This window comes from Rattus rattus, chromosome 1, assembly GCF_011064425.1.
Source record: "Rattus rattus isolate New Zealand chromosome 1, Rrattus_CSIRO_v1, whole genome shotgun sequence".
Classification (NCBI taxonomy): domain Eukaryota; kingdom Metazoa; phylum Chordata; class Mammalia; order Rodentia; family Muridae; genus Rattus; species Rattus rattus.
Window position 1 is genome coordinate 82,975,984 of NC_046154.1, and position 20,053 is coordinate 82,996,036.

At 42.5% G+C, this 20,053-nt stretch overlaps 1 protein-coding gene across 1 annotated transcript in view; it reads left to right on the forward strand.

Annotated features, from left to right (window-relative positions):
• The window catches only part of Cdk5rap2 (CDK5 regulatory subunit associated protein 2), a 171,848-nt gene that overhangs the window by 92,381 nt on the left and 59,414 nt on the right, over positions 1–20,053 (forward strand). The window contains exons 16-20 of the mRNA XM_032902842.1: positions 3,714–3,838; positions 5,263–5,372; positions 6,996–7,124; positions 13,651–13,746; positions 15,485–15,669. Coding sequence (XP_032758733.1) covers positions 3,714–3,838; positions 5,263–5,372; positions 6,996–7,124; positions 13,651–13,746; positions 15,485–15,669 — 645 coding nt within the window. The remainder of the gene's footprint in view (positions 1–3,713; positions 3,839–5,262; positions 5,373–6,995; positions 7,125–13,650; positions 13,747–15,484; positions 15,670–20,053) is intronic.

Sequence of the window (20,053 nt, forward strand, 5' to 3'; positions counted from 1 at the left end):
GAAATGAGTTTAGAGAAGGCAGAAAATATGCTAATGGAGCTAGGCTATGTGGACATCTCAGGAAGCCTGGCTGTTTTACTGTGGGGAAGACATGGAAGCTCAATGGGGAGAGACATTTTTCTTCCATTGTATAACATCTCTGACAGGATCCTGAGTAGACTCTGGGCTCAGGGAGGCTTTAAGGTGGGATGTAGTTGCTCTCAAGGACTCTCAGCATCTGAATGGCTCCTAGTTTCATAAGCTTTTTCCTAATGAATAAAAACATGAATGAGACTCAAGAGGGCCAAAGCTGTAGCTAATGAACAAGGATGCTTAAAAGGTTTCATATTCATCTGCAGACCTGGATTCACATCCCAGCTCCAGCACTGAGCAGGTCCAAGCCTGTGCTTCTGTCTCTCACCTTGAGTCTCAGTACGTGTGTTTGTAATGCGGAGATGGGCTGGCCTGCCTACCTCCTTAGCTAATCATTGCCTATTTTCTAACTCATTCCTGAGCTTTCTTACTTCCTCCCTCCTTCCTTCCTTATCGTCCTTCCAATTTATCTGCCTCCAAACCTACTTACCTGTCTACTTCTCTATCCACCTCCTGTCTTCCAGCTTAATAACATTGTTATATAACATGAAATAGTTTAAATGAGGAGGCCTGTGTGGGCTTATATATTTGAATACTCGGTCCCTGTTGCTGGAGCTATTTTGGAAAGATTAGGAGGTACATCGTTGCATGTGGAGTTTGAGGTTTCAAAAGCCCACACCATTCACCATTAGCTCCATGACATGTGTGTGCTTGTATATTAAGAAATAAGCTCTGGAAATGCCCCAGTGCTATGCCTTCTTGCCTGTTGCCATTCTCCCTGCCAAGATAATTATGGACTCTCATTCTCTGAATCTGTAAGCCACAATGAACTCTTCTATATCCTGTCTGGCAGTCATGAAGCTCTCAATAACTAGCAACATTTATTAGTTTTAATATCAAAAGCCCACTCTCCCTGTCCTAGCTGCAAATACATAGCTATGGGATTTTGGATGCTCAGACCTTGGTGAAAACAGAAGACAAAATTACGGATGAGAGCCAGTTGAGTTCTTCTTTGTTGTTTAACATTGCTCACTGTGGAAATGTAGTAAAGGTAGTGTCCTGTAAGGACATACTTGAGATTAAAGTGGGAAAGGAAAGGGAAGCCACCATGAGCCTGGCCACTATAACTTGGCAGTACTCAGAAGTTGGTGACTTTAGTTCCATATTGCATTGAAGACTGATCGGAGCGTAGACCTTCTAGGATCTATACTGACGCCCCTGTTGAGAGATACTCTTTGCCAGAGGTGGCTTCAGTCGTTGCTCAGCCTCAGCAGTATGGAAATATTTGGGGCTAGATGTATATAGTCTACAGGGGCTGTCCTATGTTCTGTAGGACGTTCTAATATCCCTAGTTCTGCCTGCTGGCTGGTGCCACACTGTTCCATCTAGGTGTAGTTGTGGCAACCACAGATGTCTCCAGCTATTCCCAGATATCTTCAATGGGTGCAAAATCTTCTCTGATGAGAATATCTTTTGTAATTCCCCAGAGGGGAAAACTTTGGTACATCACATGAATAAGGTAATGATGTTTGTTGAGTGTATACCAAGCTTTCTCATGTAATATCTCATTTAAGCCCCCGAAACAACTCACAGGGAAGTTGTACTTATCTCATTCCGTAACTGAGACGCTTGCTGGACTTGCCTAGTGCTGTAGAGCTTAGTGGCATATCCTCCTTTGAACTTCGTATTTCTCCTGGCCAGTCTGCTCTCCGCCTTGTTCCAAGAAGAAGGCACAGTACTCGTTTTTCCCTGAGCAAGCCCACTTTTGTTCTGCTGGTTTCTCACACCTCGCAGAGACTCTGGAGTTGGGAAAACAGAAGTGAGAGATCTGAAGCATCAGCTGTGCACTTCTCACCCCGTCAGAAAACAGAAGCATTGTGCAGTAGGCAGCCTGCCCCAGCCCAATGGGAGGAGCTTCCCTGGTTAAGTGGCTTGGCAGCATGCCCCGTGCAAGCCTGTGCTGTACTGTGCTGTGACACCCATGGAAGGATTTGCATCTGCCAAACAAATTGACCCTTATGATTGTTTTGAAAGGGAGGTAGGTTTCCCATAGGCCCTCCCCTCACATGAAGTCTGCTTCACAACACACTGTCCATAGCATCCAAGCAGGGAATAGTAAACAGAAAGACTTATTTCCTCCAGTGTATGTTAATTTGTGTGTACGTTTCCATGGATGGAGCTGCAGGAGAAGTGGAACTTGAGTCTGTTTCACACACAAACCCAGCAACAGCTCCCAACCACTCTAGGAAAATCTGATATAAAAGCTTATGAGCTCTTTTCCTAGAAAATCCACATATTTATACATTTTTACAGATAGTTACAGAGCAGTGATGAACCCTGTCAGGAAACTATGTCAGACGCTGGAAGAGAGTGATATATTTCTTAGTGTATAAGAAGGAACCTTCTGATTTGCTTTAAAAAATGTTTCTATGCTTTGATCCACTGCATAGCTGAGTATCCTTAAGGAAGTGACCCAAATGGCAAACTACATAGTAGGCTCAAAGCTCTACAGTAGGGACTGTATCTGAGGTCAGGTGTCAGCTCGCTCTCCATGCTCCTCTGAGAGCTGAGTGTGTGTCATTCAGATCATGTGTCGCTTGCACATGGAAGTAAGTCCAAATCCTTTCCATGGCTCTGCACTGTCTAGTAAGTAGAACAGCTATTAGGTATACGATTACTCAAACTTGCACTTACTTTCAATTTAATACCATTAAACATTCAGTTCCGTGGTACATTAAGCCCCCTTTCAGATGTTGAGTAGGCACATTAGCTAGTGGCTGCTGTGTTAGACAGTGGATAGAACATGCCCATCACTGAAGGAACGTCTTTGGGAAGTTTCTCATAATGAATACAGCTCTAAGAGGCAGAGCCTTTTCATGTCCTCACTGGGTTCTGGGCTTTTTGTACTGTGTTGACCAACATGTGAACCTCAATATCCATTCTTACAGAACAATCCATACTGTGCATTTTTCAGTTTGGTTGAGTTACTACAATAGAGTTCTACTGGCCATGAATTGGTCTGCTTCTGTCTTGCTGTGGAACTTACTTTTCCTTAGTTTTTCCTTCCTCCTGACCCTCACCTCAGTATAATCTTTTTGAGCTGATCCCTCTCGTCTGAAGCCTGGGTGCTGGGTGAGAGAGCCTCTTCTTATACACTCAAGGCTCCTCAAGGCATTAGTCTAAGCAATGAGCGAGCGTTCTAGAGAATTACATGCTTTCCACCTGCTAGGCCTGTAGTAGACACTAGTAAGGAGTGAGTTTAAGTATATGGAGAACTGTCACCTGATCTCATACGATGTGCTCATTAAAAGCGTTACCAGAAACCTTTACAAGTGTGGGTGATATTTAAGCAAGGGACACACAGTTCTACCTTGCACACCCAATGGCATTTAAACTTTGTGGAAATACTTGTGGAGAAAAAGATTCAGGAGCGATAGCATGTATTGATCAGTGAGGGTATCATAGCAATTTTTATTTTCTCTATAGTTATCTTTTTCTGTAATAAACACTTTTTTTATAACCAGAAAAAAAAAAAGCCACCTACTTGTTACATAAAAACCACAGCTTTGCTGGACTTTGTATCTTAAATCATAAATCGGTCTGTCTTACAATCTCTGGTATCTTGTTTTACCAAATGTCAGCAAACTGCAGGCTGAACTGAAAAGGGTTCTTGCCCTCCGGAAGCAGCTGGAGCAGGATGTGCTTGCCTATCGGAATCTGCAGACGGCCCTGCAGGAGCAGCTCAATGAGATTCGGAAGCGGGAAGGTACAGGCTCCTCTCTCTGGTTTTCCCATCAAGGGTCTTAGCTGAATGAAAAGAAACCCTAGAGCAGAGGTCCAATGTCTCCAGGATCCTCTCTACTGACTGAGTGTGCATCTGCCTGGCTTCAGCCTTCCTAATGGAAGGGCCCATTAAGAGTGTGTTCATTCTGGAGAGGATCGGTATGTAGCTGGGTTGTCTCCTGCCCACCTTTGTGCATTCTTTGCTATTCTGGCTCCAGATAACCTGGGGGACTGGTAATCGATCCTCATTGAGTGCACTTTTCCTGCCTTAGCTCCACTGAGCAGGACCACACAGACATTGAGCAAGGTTGCTGTTTTAGAATCGTGTAGGGAGGGCACCAGCACCAGAAGCTATGGGATAGGATAGTACAGCAGTACCCATCACAGTGCGTCTGCTCTCTCTGTCTTGCTGCACACTGGGCTTTTTATATTCTGGTTAGTGTCTCGTTCTTCTCTGCGTCTCCAGCCCCAGTGCTTGGCAAGTGTGGTAGAAAGAAGTTGTTGCAGTGGTGGGTTGACTATGTTGGAGCCTATGTTGGGGTATAAGGTGCATGGCTTTAGGCTCTTCCCTTTCCGTCTCTTCTCTTCACCGTCATCTAGTTTGTCAGAGAAGGTGCTAACTTTGCTCTGTAGACGAAGGAGCTGAGCTGAGCTGAGCTGCCATGGAGTCATTGACTTGCATTATCTGCCCCAGGATGTAATAATTGGAGGTCCAGTGCTCTGTTCTTGGAACACCACCAATGGCGTGTATATTAAACAAGACTGTTTATGATGGTACTTCATTCAGTGAATGTCCGCTGGCCCTGATTCTTCCCACAGAATTAGAATGTAATGTGTAATGTGGGCAGCAGACCCCAACACACTGATAACTGATATCCTTTTGTATTCTCACTGGCAGACAGGTTTTATATTTGGTGTATGTTCTCTTCCTGGAACTCTGGGACCAGGAAAGTGTAACAGCCACTTTTATGTACCTTGAGGTCTGCACTTGGGACCTCGTCTAAATTTTGTGTATTCATCCCTAAGCAGTACTACTCTTATTTGAACTGAAATTATCATTTACTTGTGCCATTGAGAGTGGTCTCCAGGTATAGCACTTGATAGGCAAATTAAAATTCAGGATTGGCTACAGTAACAGCCTACAGACGAGAGGAAACCACACACTGAGACATCACCTTGTTGAGCAGGCAAAATTACTTTTGCTCGAAGATTGTGCTTTATTTCCTCTGTGTTTCAGCTCCTTACCCCATCCCCTGTGATTGCTTTGGGTGAAGAGCATGGGGATGAGCCTTGGGAGGATTTGTTTCTAATAGTCTTTCTCCTCTCCCCTGCCCCATTTATTTATGTATTTATGTATTTATCTATTTACTTCTACCAATTTATTATTTATTTATTTATTTTATACAGAAGAGCCGTTTTCATTTTATAGCGATCAAACATCATATCTAAGTATTTGCCTTGAAGAGCACAGTCAGTTTCAATTGGAGCATTTTTCTCAAGAAGAAATCAAGAAAAAGGTATTGCCCTGACCTGTTTACTTTTCGGGCCTGTTCGTATCTCTTGGTTCCTGATATCAGAGCTTTGCAGGTCTTGAGCCTCCTTCCTCTCCTGCCTGCTGGATCTTTCCTGAATTGCTGCATGGTTCTTCGTATGCATGGTGCTGGCAGGTGCTCCCCAGGATCGATTCTCATGTCCAGGCCGATACCTTAGCCCAGGCCCACTTTCCTGAGAAACTGCTTGGCCCATCCCCTACAGTGAGCAAGTCACTTTCTCAACTCATTCACTTCCTTGTACCTTATCCTGCTTGGTTTCCCTCCCAAACTGATTGGTGGCTGTTTGGTTACTTGTGTCTAGATGACTGGAGGGTGAGCCTCTGAAATGTAGTTTTAATGTTATTTTTACTTGGCTCATGTAGTAGGAACTCATAGATTTGAACAAATGTATTTTCAAGTGTGATCATTGCATCTATCTTTCTTAAATACAGCGTTTTCAGTCTGTACATATGTGACATGGTTATAGTGACATAAGATTTCAAAGGATCATTGTTAGGAATAGGGTGTGTGTCCGTGTGCATGCGTGTGTGCGTGAGTGTGTGCGTGAATGTGTACGTGAGTGTGTGTGTGTGTGTGTCTGTTTGAAGGCCAAAGATTAGTATTGGGTGTCTTCCTCTATTACTCTCCACCTTATTTTTTCTGCAGGGTCTTTTACTGAACCTGGAGCTCATGCGTTTAACTGGATTGCTGGACAACTAGTTCTAAGAATTTGCTTGTCTTTCCCGCCTCTCCTACAGCACTATACTTAGCCATGTGCTTTTATGTGGGTGCTGGATACCTGAATTCAGACTCTCACGCTTGTGCGGCAGACACTTTACTGACTGGCTGTCTTCTACCTGGTGGATCTGGGTTTTATTTCCCTTTTGTGTCTTATATATCTACATGCATAGACAAGGTAGATTTTTTTTTCCTTAATTTTCTTTAAAGGTTAAAAACCTTTTGAAAAATTAGACACTGGCATTTGGAGCTCATTGGAAACAAAGTGAGTCTGCTCAATTGCCTGTGCACTTGGCCTAGCAAGGCCTGGGCTTGGATTTGGAGTACTAGGCTGAGCATGGGCACTGAGTGCTGTTTTCATGAGTCTGCTGCTCTGTCCCATGTTGGCGCTTTGATTCTTGTTATGTCTTACACAGTTTTCCAGATGTGGCAGCTGTGGCAGCCCGAACAGTGAACTTTTTTGTGTCCACTGGTTCCTCATTATGAGAGCCTCTCCATGTTCTCAGGAGTTTGCTGAGAATGGTTGACTAAACCTTATAGGGTATGTGTGTATTGCTTTAAGGACAGCACAGTACAACTGTCACTGCTAACTGTGTATAGAGAGAAGGAAGTCTCTGCGATCAAGGATAATCTGACATAGTTGGAGAAACTTGAGCTCTGGGGACTCTTTCCTCCAGAATGCTGTGTCACAAGACAGGAGCATGTTAGTTGCCATTGACCAAAGCCTTTACTCTTCTGTGGCTGTGATTCTGGCAAGCTCTCATTCTGTAGACACAGAAGCCGAGGATAGCTCAGATAGCAGGTAGCCTTCTCACAAGTCATACGCCTCTGCCTTGAAGCGAGTGCCTATGTGTTTGCTCTTTCTTCCAGGTCATTGACCTCATACAGCTTGTGAAGGACCTGCATGCAGACAACCAGCACCTGAAGAAAACCATTTTTGATCTCTCTTGCATGGGTGTCCAGGGAAATGACAGACTTGAGGCAACAAAACAAGCAGAGGTGAGAAGCATCTTGCTCGTTGCCGTGTGCTAATTGCAGAGAGGAACACACACACACACACACACACACACACACACACACACACACACACACACACACACACACACACACACACACGGCACTCCCTAAACCCTTCCTCCAGTTTTTAAGACTGTCTATCTGAGGGAGGTCTTTGAAATTCGCTTTGCTAGAGTGGAGCCTTGGCCCTGTTGGTCATTGGGTCTCTCCGTGGCCTTCTTCCAACTCAGGCCATGTCTTATATGTTTAAGATCCTGTAATGTTACTATGGCCTGGCTCTGGGTATTTGCTGCAGATGGCACATCTGATGAGTGATGTCTTCTTAGAGCTATTTGGAGGATGGCCATGGCTCCAGAGAGCGTACGTGGTATGGATCCAGCCTTGGAATATCCATAACTTAAAGGAAGATGTCTACACATACCCGGCCTGGCCCCCACCCCGTGGTCACTTCTGACATTTGTCCCTTTTCTTATGTTTGTAACCATGCTGTGCAGGGAAGGGCCCTGATGCTTTGTTGGGAGCATGATATGTTGAGTTCCTCTAGACCTTGGGTATTTTCTCTCTCCAATGAAAAACCTGACCCCATGTGTGAAGTAGCATCATTTCTGAAGCCAGGCTGTTTTCACATGAATGCAAAGGATCTTTCCTTACAGAAGTCTCTCAGGATCAAAACTGGCATTTTCCAGGGTGGACTTAACTCAGCCTGGACTACCAGGCATATACAGGCCTCACATCTATGGCCATACCATTTCTTTGGAGAGGTTTTATGGGCTGTCTTCCCACTTTCCGTGGGAACTGCTCAGAGGTACTATATTTCTGCTGTGCTTTGGCCGTCTGCTTTCTCTGAGACAGGGATTATTATTGATCTTGGCCTCCAGGGCTCCAGATAATTTTGAAAACTAAGAGCAACGGCAAGCCACTTACGGGAGAAACAAGTCTCCCAGCTTACTTCCTCTGAGGCCGAGTTTTTAATAAGCAGCTCCTTCTTCACCAGCTCCATTTGAGCTGTAAATGCCGAGTTTTGTTTGTTCATTTGCCCTTTGAAAAAAATCTGTTAAATGTCCCATTATGTCCTTTGGAGAATAGAGGCCTTTTCCTCTGCCCACTCTAAGATCTTAATACCAGCCGATTCGGATTTGAGTCATTTGTCAGATTGTTCTTCAATTTGATGTTCCCTGTGAAAAGCCTTTTCCCTTAGCACAGTTCCCCTGGCTTCCCCCAGAATGAGATGGGAATACATGCATGGCAAGATGGTTATAATTTGGAACTGAGGAAGGAGAGAGAGCCCTTGTAATGGGAAAGAGGGGAGACTGCTGTTCTCCAGGAAGGAGTGTCAGTCTCCTTCACAAGAAACAAGGCAGGAACAGCTGGAAATGGCCATGTAGTCCACTGCTTTCTCTAAGCAGCAGGACTTACTGGGGTGGGGTTTGGGGGTGTTGGGTAGTGGGCAGAGCATCATGTCTGTTCCCTTGGAGGCTGTAAATCAGAAAAAGAGAGTTGGGGATGGGAGAGGAGAAGAGAAGAAAGTGAGATCTTAGAATATGGAGAAAGGACCCCAATCCTGTTGCTTTAAAACAGCATAATTGAGATTTCCAAGCTCTCCCTTCTGATGGTGCCACTTACACTGAAATGCAGTTTTCTCTCTTGTTGTGTTTTCTAATTGTCATGAAGTCATTGCATCATTTCCATCTTACCAAGGAACTGCAGCTTTAATGGCCTAACTCCTTGTTGGACTCATGTATTGCTTCAAGTGGGTGTTGCAAATTGTCTGTGCACGGGTCTTTCCCTGCTTTAGGCTTTCTGTCTTCAGACTGTATTCCCAGATTTGTAATTACTAATGCATACTGATATGCAGTAAGCATACAGTTTGTTTTCGGTTACCTTCCCCTAACAAGTCTTAATTGGTAAGGGTGGGAATAGTTTGGAGGCCTAACAGAGTTTTTCTTGTTTTTATTTATTTTTTTTTTTTTGCAAAGTGACTGCTCTTAATCAGAACCATCCTATCAGGACTTGAGGATGCACATTTCCCGATTATGGGTAGTTTATGTAGAAATCATCCAGATGACCAACAGCTATACCCTGTTTTAATGAGCTTAATTATAAAAGTCTCTGTGGGGTACACCTGTGTTCTTATGTGTGTTTGTCAGCTATTACTTGATGCTACAGGAGTCACCCTCGTACGGGGTAATTCCAGTAGGACATAGTCAGGGTAGTGAATGTTGAAACCCATGACTGCAGCTTGTGGAATTGGCATCTCTACTTGGGGACGTGTGAGAAAGGAGGATGCTGGCAAGGTGCAGTACTCAGGAGGGTTTGTAGTTGCTGTCACTTTCTTGGTTTTTGTTTTTGTTTTTGGTCATTTGGTCATTCTGGTTGTGGTTAGAAAGCTGAGCTCAGGTGTTATAAGGCTGTCACATTGATTTTAGAAATGGACCTTGGGTGAATCTCAAGCAATGTCTTGTAAATTTTTCCACCTAGCAACCCCTTCTCCCCTGAGGAGTTTCTATACAGTCTTAGCCATCTAACTATGCACAGTGCACAGTTTCTGGTAATAAATCATAAAGCAATGGGATTTAAAGCAAGTCTTTGATGTACATATAGTTTTACCATTTTTTAAAGATAGAAGCAAATTTAAATGCTAATGAAAGGGATGTGCTTGTTTATTTTTATTTAAAGGCTTAAATCTTGGCTGAATATTTATCATGTAGGGTGTATAGGATCTGCAGCATTTCTCCGAGTTGATTGACATTTTGATTTTATAATATCAAGTCTATGAATTTGCTTCATATAAATATGTTATACAGAAAAGCAGAAGTGTGTTTAGGGACCATTTCATGAATTGCTGAACAGGGATGGAGAAATGGCTCGGCAGTTAAGGGTGCTTGGTCCACTATAATGAAGACTAGATTTGGGGATCCTAGTACCTACGTAAAAAGCTGTGAGTCTTCAGATACCTATAACATTACTGGCCTCTTCGTGCACACAGTTGCACACACGTGCATAAAAATACTCGTGTATACAGAGAGACACACAGATTAATACACAAAATGAAATAAGATATAAAGAATTATTGGCAATTCTGACTTAATCTCAAGCCACACTTCATTTAACAATTTTTTAATGAAATTTTGCCACCAACTCAAATAGCAGTTTTTCAAACTGTAATACAAAAGTGAACCAATTTGATGCTTACACATTGAGAGATGATAAGAAAGTACTAAATGTATTTTCTGTACTTAATGCATGTGTCTATAAGAGCAGTAATGTGTGTACAGTAATTGATAGCATTCGGTCATCTCAGTATGAGCCAAGGTGGTTGGTATTACATGGTGTGCTGGCATGCACACTGCAGGGTGCACATGTTAGGGTTTTAGAGGAAAAGCTGTGTTCAAGTTGTCTGCTGCAGTATGGGCAATTGATACCAGAAACCCATTAGAGTTTGAAGGTATTTTTAGTTGTCATGTGTTCAGAAACCTTTTACTGTTGTCAGTGTTGTTGTGACCCTCACATTCAGTTATGTGACTCTATGGGCAGTGCAAAAACCAGGCATGGTGGTAAGGACCTGTAGGTTAGCACTGGAAAAGTGGTTCTAGGAGGATGAGAAGGATCACCTCAACTATGTAACGAGTTTCAAGTGAGCTTGGGCTACGTGAGACCCTGTCTCACAACAGAAACCAAGCAGTAATAACAAAATGACAGTATATCCAGTTTTTCTGTCTAAATATATCCATTAAATGTAAATACCACTTATAAAATATTTAAGGTCATTAGGACTTTAAGCCATGTATTATCCATTTTTTAAAAAATAAGCATATTTTTCTTTTCTAAGTTGATTTTCTGTTGTTTAGAAAAATGTAAGTAACAAACATAATTGCCATCTTGAAAATAATTACAGATCTTAGTGGAGTATTGTGTGATATTTGGATACATATGTGTACTGTGTAATATTTAAGCCAAGGCAAATATATTTTGCTCATAAGCATTTTGTCATTTAGGATAATTCTTTCTGCTGGTTTCATGATTTGCATGTTATTTTATCTCTAGGCATCTTCTGTGCAGCAGCTCACATGTCGCTCCTGTCTAACCACTCACTGTAGACCTCTCCCAGCCCTCCCTTCTGTCTGCTCACCCTCACCAGCCTCCAGTAACACTGCTTTCTACAAGACCGACTTGTTTACATTCCACTTGAATGAGATCACGTGATACTTACTTGTTACCATTTACCATTTAACATTTCTTACTTCTCTGTCATCGTTTTGTCTTGTCTTTTCAATGATTTCAATGGAAATTGTAAGAATCACTGTATTTGTCTAAAGTATTTAAGTCTGTAAATATTTAACTAGCATATGTATTTTAACTACAGATTTTACTGGATTTATTTATTTATTTATTTAGAAAGAGAGAGTGTGTTCTTTCATGTGTACATGTGCCACAGCACACATGTTGAGATCAGAGGACACTTTGAAGGAGTTAGTTCTCCCTTTCTTCCACAGAGGGGCGGAACTCAGATTGTAGGCTTGATGGCAAGTGCCTTTACCCACTGAACCATCTCCCCCACCCTTAACCAGTGTATATTTTATAGTTACTTTGTTTTTTAATGGAAGGCTGTAAGCCAATATCTGATAGGTTCCCAAGAATATGTGTCTGTAAATGGAACCTAAACGCCTTTCAAGATCCCTCATGTTCCTTTGTGTCTATCTCCTACCCCACCTACTCCTCTACTTTGTCTGCTGTGTTTTATTTAATTCTTTGTTCGACTTTCCAATAGCTGGAATCATAGTGTGTTGATTCTTTGCTCAGCATAATCATTTTGAAATTCATTTGTGTTGTTATTTGAGCGAATAGTTTCTTGTATCCCATTGTTTGAATGTTTTAGTGTTTGTTCATTATGCTGTTAGTGGACACAAGATGATAGGAACATTCATGCCCCAGTTTTTGAGGACCTTTTTTTTTTTCTTAGTAAGTAACTAGGAGTAAGTTTAATATTTTTAGGCTCCTACAAACAAGTTAAGTACCCTTGTTTGGTCATTATCTCTCAAGTACATCTGCAGGGTATATTAGCACCCACTTGTAATCCCAACACTAGAAGGCAAAGGCAAGGAGACCATACAAATTTGAGGCCGGAATGGTCTGGTTAGTAAGTTCAGGCCAGTCAGGGATATATAGCAAAACTTAATCCTTCTCCCCCTTCTAAGGATACAAGAAAAGGGCCAAGCTAATGGAATGAGGGTACCTCACTAGTTTATAAGCAAGTTTGTTTATATCAGCTTGATTTATGCTTTTTATCATTCATCGTAGGATGTGGTTTGTGTTCAGCAGATCCTTTGATATTTACTCTTGTTCAGATGTAGTAGGTCAGAGTGATCTGGCCATGATAACTTCTTATAAAGTGACATTCCTCAGTCAGTTTGGTTTGGTTTGCATTTCTTCTGACAGAACAAGTTTCTTCCTCTTGAGGAAGATAACAAAGATTTCAGCTGAGCAGAGAGAGTTAAGATTGCATTTGACTCATACAGTAAAACTCGGGGTGGAACCACAGGTATCCCTTTATATACATAGCTGTCTAACAGGGGACCCTGAGTTCAGTGGCTTTCCTACTTCCAGCTAAGTGCTGCATCAGCAACATGAGCTTTGATGTGATTTTTGGGATAGCTTTGATTGTTACACGTATTGGCCATGGCTGTCTTGTGCTTCTTACTTTGTAGTTGTGTATCTTATTCGTGTGTCTTACAATCAGAAGTTTGATTGTTTTGAAAGATGAGCTCTGGCGTTCTTGAAAACTTTGTACTGTGCATTCTAAAGACACAGAGTGCAGCAACACTGGGACTATGTAACTTTTAGGCATTTCAGATTTATGTGGTATTCATAAGTACTTCATTTTCAAAAGTGTAAAGTATAAACCATCAGGCAACATGACATTTTTCTCAGAAAAATGATAGTGTTACTGAGATTGTCCACCTCATAAGCGTGACGTTCTAACAAGAGGTTTATACCCTGTGCTAAATAGGAGATGTGATGAGTAATTTGGGTACACCATAAATTTCATTATTGGTTTTTTTTATTTTGTTGTTGTTCTTTGCTATTTTCAGTTCCATCAATAGCTAATTTCTAAAATCTTGTTACCTTTCTGCAATCCAAAAGTGGGTTTAGCATAGGCAGAATGGCCATGGCTGTAGAGAACATCCTCAGCTTATAGCCTCACAGGAACAGGGAGACCATGCAGGCCCATGGAAAGGCCTCCAGTTAATTTGGGGAGGTGGAGGGGAAGAAATGCAGTGTTGGGGGAGCAGTGCCGTTCTCCACAGCCAGTAGCTCTAAGTTCAACTGATTATTTCCTCATGGCTTTGCCATTTGTTTCTTTGTGTTTTCTTGTTGTCGTTGTTGTTGTTGTTGTTGTTTACTGTTTGGAATTTTTAAGACAAGACACCACTGACTTCTTCATACATCTTCATGCTGGACACTTTTTTGTTGTTGTTGCAATTCTTATACCAATCCATGCTCCCTATAGCTTGTGGCTAGCAAGGAGGATGAGGACACACTCAAATTCGAAGCAGATGATGAGAATCATTTCCAGAGTGACCAGCATTTGGAGCAGAGTAGTGAGGTAGGAACTTAGATTATTTCTTACTCTGGTTCATCCTGTGTCCAAGTCAGTCTGCAATCTGGGGTATATGTGGCCAATTTTCTCTTAATTCTGCCTGCATTGTATGTCTGTTCTGTGCCAGGGGGGCAACAGAGGAACTGCTCTCGTTTTTATCAGAAGTTATGAAGTAGGTGATTAAGCCAGTCATGAAACATAGCTGGATAGGGACTAGGTAATTGTAGAACAATAAGAATCGACTCTAGGATCAGGATAGATATTCAAAGATCTAATCCACACTGTTTGTTTTATGTACTGGAAACAGACCTGTGAGAGGAGACAAATTATCTAAGGCATAGATTATGTCAGGGATGGAGGTAAGATATGAATCCTTGCGTATGGACTCTCAGTTCATCTGATTGAAGTGCAAGGGGACCCTGATGAAACCGAGTACCTCTCTGCAATCTCTTGGCTCCTATAATGCAGCTTGGTATTGTATGGAATCTTCTAGTCACATTGCGACTGAACAGTTGGGCTAGAAGAAACTTGAACATTGAGTGAGACATGGTGTGATATGCGTGGCGCAGGTTCGATTGAGACGTAGTAAGAGATGGATGCTATAGGTATGACACTGTAGATCTCTAAGGTATCTACATTCACCGAGCCATGAGTGAGCCATAGCTGATATGGATAGTTTTGGAATACAAAGCAATGGGAATGGGTGGTTTGGAATCCCATAAACATGGTTTTGAGCCTTGGCTATGTCACTCCTGCCTCTCCCTTCCTTGCTTGCCTTCTAAGCTTTAATTTCCACTGCTCTTCTGTATACGGTATCTCCATACTGAAACCAAATGGCATTTTGTAAGTCCTCAACACATAGTAATAATTTCTACTTTTATTACTATGTACTAGATTTTTCCCCGTTTTGTAGATTGCTTATTTGAAGGATTTAATAACTGAATTGGTGACAAACAAGAACCTATAAATAACAGCTCATTTGTGTGACTCTTATCTTCCATTTAAAAAATCTTAATCATTTTTCCAGTGTGGATAGATGGAGTGATGGCTAATGTGTGTATCACTAACAGTAATGAAGTCAAAGAGGAGTTATTTATAGACTGGTTGAGGAAATTTGCAGCTTGGAAAGGGACGAGTGGATGCTAATTGAACTATCTCAGGACATGCCCAAAACAGGTTTTAACTGGAAGTCTTTGTGGTAGTGCTCCTCTGGGAAACCCAATGACCCAGGAAGGTGGATCTGTAAATAACATCTTCATGGGAATTAAGAACTTTCTACCTTCCTAACGAGATACATCAAAGCCCAGTTAATTAATACTAGTCAGTAGAGTATAATAATAGATGTCTGTGGTATAAGTAATGTTATATAAAATATATAACTATACAAAGCATGGTTGAAGACATGAAATTCTTAGGAAGAATTTGCAAGGGGTGATCTGTGGGATGTTTGAATATACATCCGGAGGGCATTTGTAGTGAGTTGGACAATTATCCTAACTTGGGCAGCTCATTATATTTTCTGAACCATAGCAGGGGAATGGTACCACTCAAGAGTAAACTGAGGGTCAGGAAAGTGACACAGATGCCTCCTGCCTTACCATGGGAGGACTCGCATGCTTACCTCCTCCCCTTTCCTCTTTAGCCTTGGCTATGGATCAGTTCTCACTTCTCTGTATCCTTTCTTCTCCACCTGTCCCTTCTGTTCTCCATGCGCCTCTACCTGACCAAGCACTTTCACTTGCAGATCATGGAAGACTATGCTGAGGGTGGCGGCAAAGATGGATATGTAAGGCACATGGATTCCAATATTTTAGACCATGATGGGGCCCACACACCTGATACCTCTGAAGACCATAGCCTAGAGGATGAGCTCCTGAGCCTACTCGCCACTTTCTTCAGTAAGAAGGCCACACCATCGCTGGAATCCAGGTAGACATGGGCCTGGGTACCTCTTTACCTCTCCTTTGAGGAGCAAACATGCTCGTTTTGCTAAATGGACTCTGATGGTACTGTGCAGTGTACCTGAGAGCTCCTGAAATGGCTGGAAGGAATCTTGCCAGTCGTGCATTTAAGTAATTAGGCTTCGTGCTGGTGGCTGTGCGGGGACTTGAACAGAGCTACATGCAGGCTCATTACAAAAAGGCAAGAGAAAGCTCTCCCCAGAATTATTCCTGGGAGTCCCAGAAAGGGCTGCCTGGATGTTGGCAGTGAGAGGAGTCGGCCCTCTTGGCTCTCCTCTGGTTTTGGCATCAGCTTAAAAACACCATTTCAGTTTGCGTTGCCGCTGTTTTATGTTGCGCTTGAACTAAATTCTCTTCTCACTGTATCTGCTGGGAGTTGTTCCTGTGTGGGCAATACTACAGGTTGTTCTCCTGATACAGAGAAGGAGAAACATTAGGTGCGTCTGTATTTTGTAAACTAGCCCTTTATGAGCCATCTCCCCTTTCATATGTCTCCTAGGCCATTCATGGCAGCTGCTTAGGCTTTAGAGTCAGGAAGAGCTGTGCTGTTTTTTTCTCAATGCCTCAGTTTCTCTGACTTCTCAGGTGTGAACTAAGAAAAAATATTGAAAAAATTGGCTTGTATGTAGTACATTTCAATAATAGCTCTCAGTTATGATACAGGCAGAAAAACACAAATTGCTATTGCTTTGACCCTTGACAAGAGCCAGACACCTTAGTCTTCCTTAAAACTCACTGCTGCACTTAAGCCCTTGTGACCCTTCTGCTGAAAAGAAGGCAGGAACATTCTGTTTTAGCAAGCTTAGCAAGGCCAACCCTCCTAATCCCTTACACCTAACACTTTCCTAGCTTGTGTCTACCCCAGGAACATACCCAGTTCATCTTCAAAGGAACTTGAACAATCATAGTTGACACTAAAGACTAGAAAGTTTGTGGAGCCTCAATATTTCCCCAGCCTTGTAAAGTTTGAGGTAAATGCTACCACTGCCTCTTACCACGTAGGACCACATGGGGGTGTTCTTAGATGCTATGGGCTGGTGATACATAGACCATGGTGAGATCGAGGTGGGTCAGGAAATGTCAGCTCTCTTATAGTGCACAGGCTTTGGTACTTCAGCTAGTTGTCAGGGAAGTGTGTGAGTGTGAGCTCTCATTGTGTGTCTTCTAACTTGGTATTCTTAATATCTTGAGTTGTAAAATTCCCAATCTATTCATGGTTTTAGAGAAAGTCCTTTATGAGCCATCAGTGAAAGCAAATCTATGATTTTTTACTTGGGTTCTTGCTTTTTCTTAGAGTTGCCTGTCCTATAGACTTCCTAGTCAGTAGTGGCCATAGCTAGTGTTAGAAAAGCCAGCCTAACTCTGCCTTATCTTCATTTCTGAGCACTGTTCTTGCCCTTGTGCTCCTGAACCCATCCATGTGTTTAGGTCATGGTTCCAAGGTCCTACTGAAGGCCTTACCTGTGTACAAACTCTGGACCAGGTCGTGGTTGGCTAATTTACAGGTTCAGTTTTACATACTGTGGCTGGTAATCTGTTTACAAAGATGGGGGGGGGGGTGATACTTGAGAACCCAGCATTCCCTTAGCTATTAGAGAACTGGAGTATTATCTGGGGTTTGGAGAGTGGGAGATATTCGGTATTCTCATTAGTCATGGAAATACTAACTTTATATGTAAAAATTCCTTCTAATATGTGAGATGTTTCTGTTGCTCTGGAAAAAAAAAAAAAAAACAACTAAAAACAGTCTATCAACATAGGTCCTGTCTAGCTCTGCCATTCTTATTTGACCCCACTTTAATTTCTTTATCCCTAGAGTGAGAAATGATAGTACTTATTCCCTAGGAATTTTAAGAAGATTAAATAAAATGGTGGATTCTGAATATAGGTCTACATCAGCACTAAGTAAAGTTTTTGTGTTATCACTGATTTTAAGGCTTTCCTTGTAAGGAAGAGTGTGACAGTGAGTTTGATGACTGCCTGGGCTTCATAGGAAGACCTTGTTTAAAAAAATACCTTGCCAATTAATTCTACCCTTTGCCACTCAGCCCAGGTAAGATGATATGAATGTCATATGCAGGTACAGCAGCCAACTAATGATGTGTGTCTTTATTCATTACTGAGCCAGTATGTGAGGACTCAAGTGTAAAACTTTGATAGACTTAGGCCTAAGACTTCCCTCATAGCTTTTGAGACTTTGTACTTTCTAGCCATCCACCAAGAGGGACTGTCATAAAGGAAAGACTCCAGAGTGACTGACTGACTCCACCTGTCTTCTAGAAAGAACAGGAAATGGTTCATTACTTCTCTTGCCCTCACCATTCCAAAGAGTTCACTGCTAATGATGAAGTGAGAAGGCCAGGGCAGCCTGCCTTATGAAATGGGCCATGCTCCCTGTTCCTTGGCATTCACCTTGTGTGGATTCCTGGCCCTCTGTTGCCATGATTCCAGGCCAGCCTCTAGAGGCATGATTTAGAATCTCTTCATCAAAACTTTTTGGTCTCTGTAGCTCAATGTTAAATGATATTTGTTAGCTGAGAAATTATAAAAATATGAAAGAGGAGTAGGCTGACCAACTGATGGTAGAAGATGGGCTAATCCCTAAAGAAGGACCGTTTCTCTAGCTGTGAGCATGCATAGTTGAACAATAGGTGTAGAGCCACCAGAATGAGAGGCTGGCAGGAGGTCTAAAGATAGTGTTAGAGAAGTGGATGAAAGGTACTGGGCAAGGTTTAGGTTCCCAGGGAGAAGACTTGGCGAGTGTTTGGAAGTAGGTTTTACAGTTCAGAGTTAATAAACACATTGGGGTTCTTCTAGACCCTGGAAGCCCAGGGATCTTCCTTATGTTCCTATCTTTACCTTCAAAACCCAGGCTGTTTCTTCTCTAACCCTAGCATCCATCATTATCCTCAGAGTCACTTCAGCAACTGCCTGGCTGGTACTGCAAGCCTGCAGTTCCTCTCATGTAGGTACCACATTGCTCTTGGCAGCCATTAAAAAATATAATGTGTTATTCACCTAGCTATGTGTCTGGGTAGCCCACTTCTTAGCTGTTTGTGCTGTTCTTGCCTTGGCTTCTCTCTTTTGGGCACACTGCCTGCCTTGGTACTGAGAACAAGTTCAGGGATCAGTCACATGCTGGTTCCCTTACACTTTTTTCTTTCTATTTTCCAAGACCTAGGTTAACCCTAGACCTCTGATGTACCCAGCCTTGACCAGCTGCTCGTATTATCTGAGTTTCTAGAACCAGCGTGCCTAGCATTCAGTGTGGCATGGCAATGAACTATTTTGCACGTTCTTTTCTTTCTACCCCACTAGCTGATAACCCTACTTCATTTATCACTGAACAGAAAGAAACAATGACATTTGATTCACTGTTCAACTGTTAACTGCAAACTCTGTCTTCCCTATGGTAGAGTAGAAATGTCCCTGCTCTATCTAAAAACTGCTGATCTCCCAACTCCCCATCTCTCCTGAATCATTAATCCCCACCCCCTCTTTTCTGAGTCATTTTCATAAGCTTAAGACATTCTTGGTGTTTGCGAAGAGTGTCCCTTTCCCCTCTGATTTCACATCCATTTCGGCTGCTGTCCATTTCTTTACTCCCATTCAAGGCAAAATTTCATAAGAGAATTGCTGATATCTACCACTTCCACCCTTTCCCATTCTCTACCCCATAAGAGCCTTCATAGCCTTTACCCATTTATCAAGTCAGCAACAATTTCTAAACCGTGAAATCCATTGACCCACCTTTCAGCAGCAGCTGACCTTTCTCCCTGGCCTCTGTTCCTTTTCACCTCTCTGCCTTCGCCCTCTCTGCCTTTGTTAAAAGATGCTAGAGGATCCCAGAGCCAAGTTCTTAGCCCCTTTCTGTCTCTGTTCATCTACTCCTTCTTGCCTTTGGAATGTGCTGTATGGCTCCAATTTCTGCCTAATGATCCTATCAGCAAGTTCTTTGCTGGACATCTCCTTCTGCATATCAATCAGACATCTGAGTGCTGACCTAAGACCCACTCGTACCAGCCTACTGCTTTTCTACACTTTGTCATATTAGGTTAACCCGAGTGCTCTGTTGTACCTGCATTGCCTGACAGCTATAGCCCGAAGTGCAAGCTTCTCAATCTCCAAAGCTCATAGTGAGTCTTTCCCGGGTCCTTGCATAGCCCTAATTCAGTCCCTTCTCATCTCCGGTCTTACCTTCTGGGTTTAAGCTGCCACCGTCTCCTGTTTGGACTCTTGTAGTTATGCAGGTACTTTATTTACCCTCCTGTTCCCATGTCTGCCTCTCCATAGTCCATCTACTGTAGACTAGCCAGGTTCTCTTTAAGACCAAGATCAGGTAACTTTTCTTC